The 15,876-nt window shown below is 47.9% G+C and overlaps 1 protein-coding gene across 1 annotated transcript in view; it reads right to left on the reverse strand.

Annotated features, from left to right (window-relative positions):
* Positions 1–836: 836 nt before the first annotated feature.
* Positions 837–15,876, reverse strand: part of ACTR3B (actin related protein 3B) — an 86,243-nt gene continuing 71,203 nt past the window's right edge. The window contains exons 10-12 of the mRNA XM_080936469.1: positions 2,809–2,934; positions 2,158–2,241; positions 837–1,654 (exon numbers count right to left, since the gene is read on the reverse strand). Coding sequence (XP_080792595.1) covers positions 1,559–1,654; positions 2,158–2,241; positions 2,809–2,934 — 306 coding nt within the window. The 3' untranslated portion in view covers positions 837–1,558. The remainder of the gene's footprint in view (positions 1,655–2,157; positions 2,242–2,808; positions 2,935–15,876) is intronic.

The raw sequence follows: 15,876 nt of genomic DNA on the forward strand, positions 1-15,876 counted from the left end.
ACATTTCATTAGTAGTATACATGTTATGCACATTAGCATATATATCACAGCACATAGATAGAAGTCAGAGGACAACCTTGGGGGTCTCAGTTCTCTTCCTACACTAGGGATACTGGAGATCAAACTCAGGTTGTTGGGCTTGTACAACACAGCTTTTACTCAGTGAACCATCTCAAACACCAAGTGTAGCCGTGGCTGACCTAAAACCCACTGTCCGGCCAGGCAGACCTCAAACTTATGGTGACCCTCCTCCCTCTGCCTGGTAAATACTGAGACTATAAGCATGCAAGTACTACCATGCTCTGTGTGTATGAATGTGTGCGTGTGCGCGCACGTGTGTGCGCATGCGTGCTCGTGAAGACTCAAAAGCACATTACCCAGCAAAGTGAATGAAGTGTATATTCCTGTAGTAAGTATTCATTAAGTATTTAAAATAATAAAGTTCACTTTAGAGTAAGAATAGTTGTGCTACAATAGAAGTTACGTGAGGGCCCAGTAAGACGGCTCAATTAGTAAAGGCACATTTGAGCCTAGAGACATGACTCAATCCTTGAATCCCATGAAGGTGAAAGGAGAGAACTGACTCCAGGAAGTCATCCTCTGACCTTCACATGGGCACCTTGGCACCTGCACACACACATATAAATACCATGCATGCGTATGTATACATACATAGGCACATACATACCATGTGCACATGCACACACATATACACAAAGCACATGTGTACACACACACAGCATCAACCATCAACCACCAGCAACCCTATAGCATCCAAAGTTCTCTGAATGGATAGGGAGCTAAAAGAGACCACAAGGAACAGTTTTAAAGATTCTAGCAGCTTTATTACAACAGTGCAATAGTATTTCATCCCACACCCAATGACATTAAACCATCATCTTCTATAAAGCAGCTCCAGGAAGCTCAGATACATCTGGAGCAACTCTCACACGATAGTGGTTAGTGCTCAGACCTTACACCACCCCAACATGTGATCACTTCCCAGCAGCCTGCTGTTTTGTATGCCGATACACACATCAGAACATGCCTCACAATTAAGCACTTTATTACAGAACTCTGACATCCATGAACTCTGTGACTACCCATGCTTAGTAATAGCCGGTTATACCAAATACCATAAAATACAAAATGATAGGAAATATAAACATCAATTTGTATTTCAAGTTTATAACATTTTATTTACAAAAATAGGCTGGGAAGGCCAGGGTTCCTCCACCCTTCAGTCTTTCCTGGAGAAACCACTTCATCATGTGTTCCTCTAGCAGTTTCTAAGGTTGCAATGAGCTCCTTCAGAGCTATGCCTGCTGAGAAGCTCAGGTGGAAAGGGGAGGGGGTAGGAGGGGAGGGAGACGGGAGGAAGACCACGAACAGTCGCACCGGATAAATGGCTTTACTGGGAAGACTGCGCCCCGGGCCCACGCACACCGCTCACACACCGATTCCACACTGCTATGTACAGGAGCCGCAGCTGCTCTGGGTTCTGAAGGACACTTATTCCCCAGCAGGACACTGTCAGACAATGGCTCCGAGGCAGACACTAGGACATGACTCCAAAGACGGGGTTATGGCGGCAGATGCTGGGGCCATATTCCTCGTAGTCCTTCTTGGTGTGACAGACCTGAAAGAACTCCGGCTGCAGGAGGAGCAGCCAGGGGGAGGAAGAGGATGAGCAGGGGGAAGAGGAAACCACTGAGCAAAAAGGGGAGGGGCTATCCTTATCCACAGGTCCCCTGGCCAATCACTGTACTAAACCTGACCTGGTGACAAACCAGGTGAAAGAAAGTTTATTTCACTTTTTAAAATTCACTCAACAATTCCCAACATTGGAAAGCAATAACAAATTTACTCAGTTTCCCTTACGGGGATCAAATACGTGTCAATCTGAATTGAAAATAGCTTCTAACAAACTCTAGGGAGAAAATATTAATAAGTAAAATAACCACTTGGAAAGGACAAGGAATAGGGTGTCTGTTAATGAGACCTACTATTCGAATGATAACTATTTTTATGTCAAACAGAACGATAACTATTTTTATGTCAAACAGAACGCATGCTATTTCATGTTCGTAGACAGTGTTTATCCAAACGCAATAGGGGAGCACAAATGACAACGGAACAGTCTAGAAAGGGACTTACAGTCGAGGCCAGCATGGAGCCTCCAAACCAGACGGCGTAGCGCTGCATGTGGTGCGTGATTACCTGCACCTCCACAGGCTTAGGCTGCAAAAGAAAGCAACTGTGTTTAGTCTGCACAGTGCGGCCTTCGACCGGTGTCCCATAACCTCCTCCAGTGAGGGCCTCGGCCAGGACGCGCTGCCCACCCAGGAGATTCAGGAAAAGACCTGCTCATGCCCAGCTGAGACCACTCCCCCTTCCGGTGTAAAACACACAATTAACCTAACTGATGGCTTTAATCAAACAAATCACAGGGCTTAGCAAGGCCAGTAGCAAAGAGAACTCCCACACATTAAACAAACACTGCCATGGGCACCCTCACTGCAGTGGGCGCTCTGCCCCCCACCCCTACCTGCCAAGGCCCACCTCAGGGAGGACCCACGCAGCAGCTGTGGCCTGGCTCCCTGCACTCAGGAGGCATGTCATCAATTTAATGAAGACCACTCCTCACCATAAACCCGTGCAGCACCCCATTCACACACACGGATGCCTGATCTCCCAAAAGGGGGTCTGAGTGGTCTTAAGAAGTCCTCCCAGGAATTCGGGTTTCGAACCTCGGCTGTCCCCCACACCGGCACGCTGATGGACAGCAGCCTGTGCACAGCCTCCTACCTTTATCCTGCCCCCACTGAGCGCTTCGCTCAGCTTTAACCTGGCGTCCACCACTCTTTTCAAATCCCTCTGCAGACGGCGTCCGAAATCTCTGAACATTGTAGAGCCTCCAGAAAGAACGACATTCTGAAAGACCAAAGCGGAGAGTGAGCAGCCCTGGGGGAGGCTGAGCTGCCTGTGACAGTCCAGTCACTGCCCAGCAGGACTGCTGAGTCAGCAATACGCTGATGTGGCCGAGAAGACACTAAGTGGGGCGGAAGTGCTTGCAGTCACAGTTGGAGGCAGGCTGCTACTGGACTGCCTGCAGCCCTCCCACGGCCTCCCCCTTCCCTGAAGTCTGCAGCGTCCCCTCCAATCCCTCACCTGAGACCTTTGCTTTCTTTTTCTTTTTTTTTTTAACTTTATTTTAAAAAACAAAGATAAAAGAAAAAAATTTTAAAACATTTTTGCATAAATGTATACAAATACATTTTTGTCAGTGCTTGGCTTTTTTTTTTCTTTTAAGGTTTGATACTCTGCATTAAGGTCTTACTAGTTACAATGAGCAAAAAAGTACATGTAAAACAGGATGTAAACCGGAATTAGTCAACGTTTTCTTGGTGTGTAAGGATTGAGCATAATGTTTTTGTTTTGTTATGTTATGTTTTTGTTTTTCTTGAACTTCACACAGTCTGTGAGTTGTTTCTGGGGGAGTCCAAGCCTCTGGGGTTAGCATCCCACTACCAGTGACTGCATATTATGTTTGTTCTTTTGTGACTGGGTTATCTCACTCAGGATGATCTTCTCTAGATGCAGCCATTTTCTTAAGAATTTCGTTAGGTCATTGTTTCTGATAGCTGAGTAGTACTCCATTGTGTAAATGTACCACAATTTTTGTATCCATTCATCTTCTAAAGGACATCTGGGTTCCTTCCAGCTTCTGGCTATTATAAATAGAGCTGCTATGAACATTGTGGTGCATGCGTCTTTGTTGTATATTGGAGTGTCTCTGGGGTATATGCCCAGAAGTGGAATAGCTGGATCTTCAGGTAGTACTATGTCCAATTTTCTGAGGAATCGCCAGACTGATTTCCAGAGTGGTTGTATCAGTTTACAACCCCACCAACAGTGGAGAAGTGTTCCTCTTTCTGAGACCTTTCACCAGCCAGAAAGCACAGTGTCTCATTACCATGACTATACAACTGCAGGGATGTAGAGAGAGGTTGGGATGTTGCAGCTCCAGAGGCAAGTTGCCTATCTCAGGCTAGCTTTAGCCCCTGAAAAGTCATTTCTTGTCCAGGTCTGTCGGAACAAACATCCTGTGGCTGGGGTATAAAAGTAAGCTATTAGCTTAGAAGATCCCTAGTTTCCACCACACCAAAAGCTAAGACAGCCAGCAAATGGCATCTGAGGCCTGCAGAGAGGCCTCTCCCATCTTGCTGTGCCCTCCTCTCTCACATGTCCACCGTGTGTTTTAGACTTGTTTTGATCTATAACTTTGTTCTGTAAAAACTCTGAAGTTGTTTCCACACTGGAACATGGCATCTGGGGTCACCTCAGTCTGCATTTCTGGGCCTTGATCACTAAAGTGGGCTCCAGAATAAGCTGTGACTTCCTGTAAAGGTCAGAGCCGTCCGTTTCATCTACAGGGACGATCAGAAACAGCCTGGCTGCACAGTCTTCCTGAGAAACTTTCAGCCTTCCCCAGAGATCTGTAAAAAGGGGCCTGCACTCCTGCCTCATGGGCTGATTCTCCTCAGAGCTCTACCGTGCTGTCTGTCTATACCACTAGGGCCTGAACTCCTCAGAGTCCAACATGTCTGACTATCACCTATGGCATTAATAACTGCCCCCCTTGAATCCCTCACCTGAGACCTTTCACTAGCCAGAGGGCATGGGTTATATTTTTTTCTAGTGACAGCTTGCCACCAATCACTTCCCTGGTCCTTCCTCCACTGTACAAAACTGAAAGCACGCAGCGACCCGTACGGGCTCCCCCTGCCCCGGGGCAGAACCCTGAGAAGAACAAAGAAGCCAGAAAAGCCACATTAATGGACACGCCGTAACAGCCAACGGGGCCCTCTGCTCATCCGGGAGCCCCTTCAGAGTGGTGATGAGAAAAGAAAGCACACCAGAATCACGATCAGGTGACTGCACCAGCCGTCTGGTGGGTGAGGCAGGGCGAGACTCATTAAACTGGCTGGCTGTTACATGAGAGATAACAGCTCCGTTCTCTCAGGCTACAGAATATTATTTAGGACAATGAAAATGAAATTGCCCTCATTTTTAACTTTCTGACAGAAAATATCATTTGAGGAAACTATAAAGAAAATAAAAACCATCCGTCAAGGAGCCACGAGTCTCCACATAGGATGATTGGACGGCTTGTGTAGCTGCAGGGAGGGCCGGCAGCCGGCACTGCCTCAGCCAGCCAATCCCTCACAAGTTTATGGGAAAGACACAGCACACAGAGCCAGGCCGGAGAGCCCAGGGTATGGGAGATCGGTTCTGTTCACTGCTGCTTGCTGCCAGTGAGAGACGGCCATAGTTGCAGAGGTGACATCTGCAAGGCTGGCAGTGGGGACAAAGGTAGAGCAGAGCCATGTAAAGCAACCTCAGATCCAGTCTTCTGCCTTGGGACATATTCCTGTTGCACCGTGAGTTTATGTAGAAATGTCATCGCTAACACCCTACCCTTAGCGTTAGGAAAGCCTACAAGAAATCCGTACTGTCTCAGGAGCTAAGCTGAGATCTTGCGGGGACGCAGGGACACCACTTTGCCAGGCCATGACAGGGCTGAGCCAGGGGCCATGAGAAACCACAGCTGGGCAGCCACTGTAATCTCCAGTCTTTGAGAGGATCCTGAAGAGAGCTTGTAGGCCAGACGTGAAACACGGGGGCACACCTTCCACAGCTCCTCAGTAGGGCGAAGTCCTCCAAAGCATTGTGACACCGGGCTGCCAGCTCTTGTTCAGGGGCTGTGTGCAGGGAGGGACCGGCATTCTCGGGGATCCCGAGGGACACTGACGTTGTATAGAGGGCCCTGCCTGTCCTGCAAGCCCAGGCCTCACGGTCCCATACCCGTCTTCCGGGCACCGTAAAGCTGCCGTGTGTGCTCCCGGGTGAGAATTTTGTTTTCGTGGGGTGGGCGACATTTGTGGCCCTGAGTGCAGGTGTATTTGGGTCAGAGGGCAACCTCAGGGGTACTCCTGACCTTCCACTCTGTCTCTTGTTTACCCCCAGAGTGGCTGCCATGACCTCTCTCACCTCATCTCAGGAGACTAGGATTAGATACAGACTGTCACCCTAACCTGGGGTACTCACACAGACATGGCAAGTCCTTTTACCCACTGAGCCATCTCCCCAGCCCAGCCCTTTGACTTTTTACATGTTTAAAACAAGCACAGCTCTTTTTTTTTTTTCCCTTGGAAAACCTGAAATGAACTGTTAGTAGGCCCCAAATATTGTTTCTAAAATGTCTTTCTCTAGAATGACAAAAAGCTTATATCTTAAAATGTGATTTTTACATTTTAAAAACTTTTTCAAAGTCATAGACCCCTTGAAGAATGTTTAGATTTAGAGGTGTGAAGCCAGAGAGTGCTCCCATTTTGGCCCAGGGTCTTCCCAATGCCACTTTAGGTGTTTGGTGGTACACTGAGTTTAGTGCTTTTCCCCAGTGATGGTCCTAGATAAGGGAAGAGGCTGTCCCCCTGTATGTTACAGTGTTCCTCTAGCTCCCTGGCTGTCACCGTGCTCCCCTGGCTGTGACAGTGCTCCCCTGGCTGTCACAGTACTCCCCTGGCTGTCACAGTGCTCCCCTGGCTGTCACAGTGCTCCCCTGGCTGTCACAGTGCTCCCCTGGCTGTCACAGTGCTCTTCTGGATAACACAGTGCTCCCCTGGCTGTCACAGTGCTCCCCTGGCTGTCACAGTGCTCCCCTGGCTGTCACAGTGCTCTTCTGGATGACACAGTGCAAAAACATAGAAGTCTATAAGGACAGCTAGTTGCACAAAGTACACTGTGTGTAAACATTACGGCCACAGTGATGTCATGATGACACCCACTTACCTAGAATGGCCAGTCATCTGTTCACAGGCGTGTCCCTCAGGGTAAAGAGCCTGCCTACAATGCACAAAGCCCCAGAGGTCAACCCCAGCAATAACCAAATCCTATTCACTTAAAAAAAAAAAAAAGGTCTGCTAAATCCTATTTCCATAGGAAAGGGCAAACGGTAAGCATCGAGTTAAAATGTGCACCTCTGCCCCTCTTTCAAGTATCTTCCTATGTAGCCAAACTCAAAATCCTATCAGAGGCTATAAGTATATGCTTCTTGGTCCAACTTACATCATGAATTTGTTACATTATTCTGTATTTGAGAACATTTCTTTAGAAATGACATAAAGCTTAGTACTAGACTCATGCAGGTGGAGCTTCCATGGACACTGGTCAGCCATGTTCCCTCACACCTTGTTTAACCACCTGAGAGCATCACGCTTCCTCCTAAACACTTCAGATGTGTGCATGCGAATATGTCCCACAGTGCAATGGCCCTTTTCCCAGCTCCTTTCCAATCTCGTTACTTTGCCTTTTAATAACTTTTACAGTATTTCCCCCTCCAGTCCAAGACCCTGCTCGAATTTACAATAACCTGTCATGTCTTTGCAATGGGTTTCTTCATTAAAAATACCAGTAATCCACTAGGGTATGAAATAAAAATTCACCAGAATACTTCCGAAGTGCTGTAAGATCTCAAGTTGCCTCCAGAGATGGGATGCTCAGGGTCCAGGTGGCTCCTCTGCAGCTTCGGAGAGGAAGCATTACATGGAACACGTACAACACCACACTCACACAGTCACTGAGGTGCCTCCCCGGGCAACCAGAGCCTCTCCCGGTAAATGTGAGAAAATCGCTGACTTCCACACACCCACTCTCATCCTACGGACACACAAGTTAACTCAAAACAGACCACAGACCAAGATAAAGAGTTAGAGACACAGAAGTCCTGAAATTAATTGATGATAAATAAATGTGCAGATTTTTGAAGTTTCAAGACCTGGGGATAAGTTAAATCTTTAGATGCTACATAAAAAGCAAGATACATTTTTTTAAAAAAAAGCAAAATACATGGACAAAAATAAATTGAACCTCGTGAATTTAACACCTCTGTTCTTGTTCAAAATACACACCTAAGAAAATTAAGACAATCCACAGACTAGGGAAAAGATATCTGCAACACATACACACACACACACACATGCATGCACACACCTGACTAGAGATTATGGCTAAGAATGATTGTAACAATAATAAACTAATCATGAAAACGTGAGTGGGAGCTCAAGCATTCATTCCCCCTCCCAGGATAGTCAGCCTCCATGCAGAGCCCCCTCCTGCTATACCCTGGAGTCTGCTCCATAAGCCTTCACCACATTCCCTGAGGACACAGATCCCTGTGCTGGCTAGTTTCGTGTCAACTTCCCACAGGCTAGGGTCACTGGGGAAGAGAGAACCTCAACTGAGAAAATGCCCCTACCAGCCCAGCCTCTGAGGCCAGTTCTTGGGAGCTGATTGATGTCGGAGGGCTCAGCTCGCTGGGGGTGGGGCCAACCTGGGCTGGTGGTCCTGGGTGCTAAGAGAAAGCAGGCTGAGCAAGCCATGGGGAGCAAGCCAGTGAGCAGCACCCCTCCATGGCCTCTGCTTCAGAGCCTGTGACGGAGTCTGACCTGACAGTTATGAGCTAAAACATCAATCCCTTTCTTCCCCAAGTGGTTTTTGTCATAGTATTTTACCAGCACAACAGAGCCCTACACCGCAGGCTCCACCCTCCCTTGTTACACTCTCTTTCTTAGCTCCTGCGCTGGTTTGTTCCCCTGCCCACTGGCCTGCTGCCTCCCCCACACACATCTCACTCCCTCACCCACTGGTCTGCCCTCTACCCCCTCCACCAACCGGCTCACCCCCCCCAACACACACACACACACACACACACACACACACACACACACAACACACACAGTGCACATGGTGGCCGGGATTTTATCCCCATCCGAATGGCAGGCAACAGGAAGGTCCTTGAGTGATTACCAGCAGGAAGAGGTACTCTAAAGACCAATAAGGGAACAGACCTCACGGTGACAGCCCCTGTGCACTGCCACCACCATGCCACCAACACTTCAGTGCCTTCTTACCCTCTGCCTCCCCTGAAGGGGCCTCTCTCCCCTGCACTTTCTACACACACAATCTACATTAGAGCCTCATTATAAATAAGTAAATAAATAAATAAACAAACAAACAAACAAAGAAATGAATGTCAGCGTGCCCTCAACCGCTCGAAGTCAAAACAAATCTGAATTTCCCCTCCCTCAGTGGGATTAACTCAGCTAGTTCTGTTTATAATGAGAAGGCTAGGCACAGGCTTCAAATTGGCAGTTAAGGAGACTAGGCTTAAGAACTAACTAGGCAAGTCCAGGCAAACCAGTTACTAACAGGAAAAAAAAAAAAAAAAAAAAAAAACAGGCTCCAGCCTTCGTGCCCAATAATGGTTCCGGAATGCCGAGAAATAGAGTGAGATAAAGCTCATCTACCCCAGAATTCCAATGTGTTTTAACCAAGCCTGCCAGCTCACTCCGTTGTCTCTCCATCTTGGACTTGGACTATGCTGGACTTGTTTAACACACTTTGCATCTACATACTCTTTGAGTCATTCTTTGTTGAATCATGGACCCTCAGAATAAAAGTATCCCACCAAATTAAATTACTGCAGCATTATCTCTGAACTAAACCTAAACTGACCTTATACCGGTTCAGGTTCCCAGCTGTCCCACCTGCTCACGGTCTGTTCCATGACCTCCAAGCACACCACTGTCCGTTTTAATTAGTGAGGCTCTTCCCTGCTCGCTGACTGACAGTGGCATGGTTTGCATGAGAAATGCCTCCCACAGGCTCCTGTGTTTGGACACTTGTCCACAGGTACCGGCACTGTTTCTGGAAAGTTGTAGACCCTGGGGTCTGGGTTGAAGAAGTGGATCTCAGAGAAGATGGCCTTGAGAGTCATAGCCTGACCCTGCTTCTTTTTTATCTTCGCTATCTGGTTGCTGATCTGTGAGAAAGCAGCTGCCACCACTCCGGCCCACTAACGCATGCACACCACCATACCCGCCGCCAGGCACACCTCCTTCCCACCACCAGACACTCCCACTGCTAAACATTCCCACTGTCACAAAGCCAGCTGCCAGCATCCCTTTCCTGACACTTTAGACCGTGTCACCTTATACTATAAGCCAGGACAAACAATTGTCCATCAAGAGCCTCTGTCAGGCACTGATCACAGCGATAAGAAAAGCACTCATGTGTCGTCCGCTGTGCTACGTGTTGTTTGACTCACATGAGTCCTGTGTCATTTCAAGGCCCCCTTTACCGAACTCTCGCCTTCTAAAGGACCAACAGATGGAAGCTAAATAGCTGCCCAAAGGCACAAGGTTAGGAAGCTGCAGGCCACCTCCCACCATGAAGACAGGGAGATGGTGCTTCTCAAGAAGCCCTCCACAGGAGCCAGAGCTCAGCGTGAGTGTCTCTGCAGGGAACCTGACAGAAAACAGGCATTCTTCACTCACAATCTGCACTTTTCATGGACCTCAGTTCTGGGTCTAGCAGTCCTCTGAGAACATTTTCCTGATACCCAGGGACTCCACAAATCCACTTAACACTGTCCCTAAAAATCGAAATGTAGTCATAGGCCCGGTGAGGTCCGAAGGCATCTCCAGTCAGCAGGTTCTCAAAGTACCCAAAGTATCTGAAATAGAGCCAGCCCCTAGAGCCAGCCCCAGGTTAGCATATGCCTTAAAACGTAACGGGGTAAAGAAAAAATGTGATGTAAGTTCAGAAAAACACCAAATGCACAAACATAGGGAAGAGCCGTTACTGAAGCAGACTTCATCAACGGTGGAGTTTGGGAGAGTTTGCTTTGTTAGGGAGGTCTTACAACACTGTGCTGAGTGACCACAGGATGCAGATATAAGTAAGGGTGGGACACACCACCCACCCTGTATTCCAAGGTGGTAAAAGTTCAGCAATAACTGATCACCAGGGATACAGGTGACTTCTGCTTTCTTACATGAGTTCCTGGTGCACCTCAAGTTTACCAAATTGAATGTGTATTTTAAATTAGAGATAATGACCTTTGCCCACCTACAGAATCTAAATTTCTTATGACATACATTTTTACATCCTAATGCTTGGGCCATCCCCTTCCTCTGCTTTTTCCCTTCCCCAAGTGGCACTGGATGTATCTACTGTGTCCCTTTGCTCAGTGTAAGGGTGTCAAGTGTTCATGAAACCCACTGTCTTGTCTAGATTTTTTTTTTTCAAGAGCCCTTCTGAAATTACATCCCTACCAAAAGTCTCCATTTAAAGTTACCTTTGCAAAATGTGCCTTCTGTCTGCAGGTTGAGAAAAAGCCACGACACAACATTAGACACAACACACACACAAACACATACACACACACACACACACACACACACACACACACACACAGAGTCAGCCTCCTGAAATTTAAGTTGGAAAGGCTTAAAATAAAAATCTTTACCACCAGCAAGTTCATTGTTAATATATAATATGGGGTGGGGGTATGGCTCCATGGTAGGAGGCTGGCCAAGCGCAAGCATTAAGTCCTATTTCCAATACCTGTTCAAAGAAGTAAGATCAAAAGCAACCATTCTGCTGTAACATCAATGCATCTCATGCTTGAGTTTGAATTCAGTTTGACAGACACATGGCGCCACCTATGAGCCATCATGTGTAACTGCAGGTAGAGTGTGAAAAACCACCCAGGCGGGACCTGGTCTTTGATGGCAATCCCATCTACTCTGGAATCTGAGGAAAACCTCAAGCCCTGCCTGGGCCAAAGAGCAAGTCCGAAGCCACCTTTAGCAGCCTGTCTTCTCTCAAAAGCAATCTTAAGGGACAGGGAATGCAGCCCAAGTAGTACGACAGCACTTGCCTAGAACACGCAAGGCCCTAGGTTCAATCCTCCCCAGCACAGAAGAAAAGGAGGATGCTTGCAAACCATACGGGGTTCCCTCAGCTCCATCCCCCTGAAGGTCAGGAGAAAGGAGGCACACCTAGAGACAGGCCACCTCTCCTCTCTCGAAGTTCAGATGTCACAGCAATTACAGGCTCGGCTGACAACTAAAAGTGGACATTTGAGAAAACCCCTAAGTAACACACAACTGTGCAACAGCCAACCACGTCCCTGTTGAAATCCAAGCAGATGTTCAGGGCTGGCTCGAAGGGCTGCAGGACATCTGCAGGAATCACACGGCTTTTTCCTACATTTCCATGACTTTGTCCTCTGTACAACAACCCTTGCGAAGCTGGTTCTGTGGGGACAGTGTGTCCTGGCAGGTTGTCCTCCAGTGTCCTGAGACGTTCTTGGCTTCCAGGGTGACTGTGTGTGTTGAACTGCTACGCTATCACACCTGGTGGCTGAAGCACACATGAACCAGATCCTATTTATTTCCCATCCTTGCTGCGCTCGTTCTGAGCCGGCCACACCAGCCTGGTGGTCTGAGTTGTGCCTCAGTGTAGCCCTCAGTCCAATATTGCTACTTGGATCTGTATCAATTAAAATTAAACAAGACTGTAAATGCCTTCCTGTTGCAACCACAGGTTTGAAGGATGCAGCAGCCACATGTGGCCAGTGGCTCTACCCTGGATGCCACAGACACACCCACTGAGGTGCACAATGGGGATCTATATGGGGAGCACTAGCTCCAGGAAGCCCCTAGTTCAACCCGGGCTCCCATAAGTCACCATGCTCAACTCACTATATGCCGTTGAATGCCCACATCCTAAGCACCTGCACTGAGCCTGGTAAGCAGCCAACAGATGCCCCTCAGTGGGGCGTTATGAGACAGATGCCCCTCGGTGGGGCGTTATGAGACAGATGCCCCTCGGTGGGGCGTTATGAGACAGATGCCCCTCAGTGGGGCATTATGAGACTCTTATAACTTATCCACCCCTGCAATAAAAACCCCTGGACTCAGCCATGACCAGTTGTTCACACCAGGCATCCTTTCCCACTAAGACAAGAAGGAATCTTACTGTGTCGGAGTCCATTAGCAGGAAGCGGTTAAATGTTATGGGTAGACTAGCGCAGAAATAAGTTTTAAAGTTCTGTAACTGTTAAACACAAGACCCTGCCCAGATCCAAGCTGCTGCCTTCCCTCGGCTCACATCTTGGACTTCTGCCTGGGTTTCCCTGGGAAAGGAACGGACGTGAGGTTGAGATGCTCTGAAGGAGCGCTTGCCTACAACGGCCTGCATCCTACCCCCAGTATTCAAGGGGAGAAAAGAGAGAAAAGGGATAAAATACCACTGGTTTTTACCTGTTTCTAAACTTTAAATTTTCTGTTTCATCTATTGAAGATATCGGAACTATTCAACATCAAGAGACAATGCACCAGGCTGCTCTGATTTTAAAAGACACTAAGATAATTCCTATACTAGACCTGATTCAAGCTACTAGTTACAGAAAGGGCCAGTCGTGACCAAGTCAAGATGCTGTCACATCTTTCTGACATTAGAATAGGGTCTTTTCCCACCTTCCCACCTTCCGACCTTGTGTCAAGGCAGGATGACAGACATAATGCCACCTCCTCCCAGCCCAGGCTTCAGGAAGGGTGGATTCCTTATGCATCCCTAGATCCCCACCTCTGGGCTCAGCATTTTATACCAGGCTGGCCAATCCCACAGCAGCTCCTCAGGCCAGGGCTGGCTCAGAAGGCGCCGTCCCAAAGTCCATCTTGATCCCCCTAATTAAAAGCAAGCGGCTCACCTTCAATTACCATAATTCCATGGTTCATTTTAATGCCATTTAGCTTGCAGTGGTCCCCATTAGTTATTTCGGTACTTTCAGCTTTTTGATCAATTCCTAAAGCACACCACCGCATACCTATGGAAGCTCCTTAAATTTAACAATGCACCTAGTACCAGCAAGACCTCGAGACGCCTCACAAACTAGAGGAAAAGACACCCAGTTACAGGATAAAGCAACTGTAACTGCTCCAGCTTCATACAGAACAAATTCCTAAACACCAGGTAATCTAAGAATGAACTAGCTGCTGACAGTAGCTGTCAACTTAGCCAAATTCTAGAAATTCTTTTAATATGCAGGTGCCCAGTCCACCCTAGCCCAACTACGTGAGGATCTGTGGAGCACAGGAGCTGCCGTCCAATAGTGAGGTATACTGTACATGGGAGCTCGCGGTTACTCAACACATGCACACGCAGGAATCTTGAGGTGGAGAGTGAGTGAATTAGTCAGCTTACCGCGATTTCTGCAGTGGATATGAACAACAAACCAACCTGTCCACACCGCAAGCACACACCGTTTTTATGTCGATCAGACCTCTATAAAGCTAAGCAAACAAGCCCAAATTGTCAGCGCCATCTTTTATTCTTGCCTTTTTCTTTTCCTTCTGGCCCGAGAACCTCGGCAAGACATTGGCTCGATAGCCAAGAAAGTCTTGGGTCATCTCGCAGTCTAAGGTGAACCACCTCTTACCTACTCCTTCATAAGAAACCCCGAGAGTCACCGAGACTGAACGAGCACAGTGTAACAGCTTTGGCCCTACAAGTCTGGATTACTCCATGGAGGAGAAGGCTCCAAACGGGAAAGATAAACCTCTGGGACTGAACAGGGCACCATGGGGCTTGCTCTAAACTCTGTCCATGAGCTTTGTGGTTCCCTTCTTAGTGTGTCCACTACCACTGTCTAGATAAAGCTGTAGGGCTGGAGGGAAGACACTCGGGAGGATGACGTCAGGGGCAGATCACCACCCTCCTGGGAGAGGTCGGGGTAATCCAGGTAATCCATCAGGGCCCAGCAGATGTGTTACCCCCTTTCTAATCCGAGTCTCCCCGGGTCCAGGCCATGTTTCCCAATTGTTCTGATTGTTGCCCTGCTGTGAAAGGAGCCTCGGTTACTGGCAAGAATGGGCCCAACCAACATTAGTCATGGAGGTCAGGGTGAAAAGGCCTGGGAAAAACTGAAGAACAAAACGCCCCCTACAGACAGCTATGAACAGAAAGACGCCATGTGTGGTGCTGAGTGTGTCTTCTGGCCTGTTTTGTTTAGAACTGAGGCCACGGGGTATTTTTCAAATGGGCATCCACAATTCTCAATATTCTACTTCAACTTTCTCATCACAGCCTGGCTTTGGAAGTAATCTCTTTCTTACTGGTGGCAGAAGCTGTGGTGCCCACCAAACATGGCCAGAAAGAGAAGAGTGACCCAGGGCTTCCCAAGGAGTGACAGCTTCCCCAAGGAGCCTGAGATGATGCCAAGCCCACTGAGGACCCACAACGGCTGCTGCCATAAGAAAGACAAATAAAATCTCCACAGCTGAACCCCCGAGGTTCATTTCACGTCAGAATCTAGTCTACACCAATGTCTTAGAAGACAGAAGAGACAGACACCTTCTCTCCACAGTAGAGAGTTCAGCTTCATTATAAACAACAAAGTGTGGACAACTCCATTGTCCTCAGCCTTCCCAGCTCTCAATGGGACTCGAATTCTATCACTCCTGAGGTTACTATAGCAACTAGCAGCCCCATACCCACCTGCCAGCCTACCTGCCTACTATGATAACTAGCTTTTATATCAGCTTTACCAAAGCTAAAGCTATTTGGTAAGGGAGAACCTCAGTTGAGAAAATGTCCCCCTACCAGATAGGCCTATGGGCAAGCCTATGGTACATTTTCTTGACCGATTGATATGGGAGGGCCCAAATCTCTGGGGATAGAGCTATCCCTAGGCTGGTAGTTCTGAATGCTATAAGAAAATAGACTGTGCAAGCCATGGGGAATCAAGCCAGTAGGGAGCACCCCTCAATGGCCTGGGCATCAGCTCCTTGTCTGCAGGTTTCCGCCTTGAGTGTCCTGGTGTCCCTACATGATGGACTGTGATTGGGACACAGAAGTGAAACACTCTTCATTCTTTGAGTTGTTTCTGGTCATGGTGTTTATCACAGCAATAGAAACCCTAACTGAGACAACCACCCATTTACCTACTACCTTCTTCCACAC

Source organism: Micromys minutus (assembly GCF_963924665.1).
Source record: "Micromys minutus genome assembly, chromosome: 23".
Taxonomy (NCBI): domain Eukaryota; kingdom Metazoa; phylum Chordata; class Mammalia; order Rodentia; family Muridae; genus Micromys; species Micromys minutus.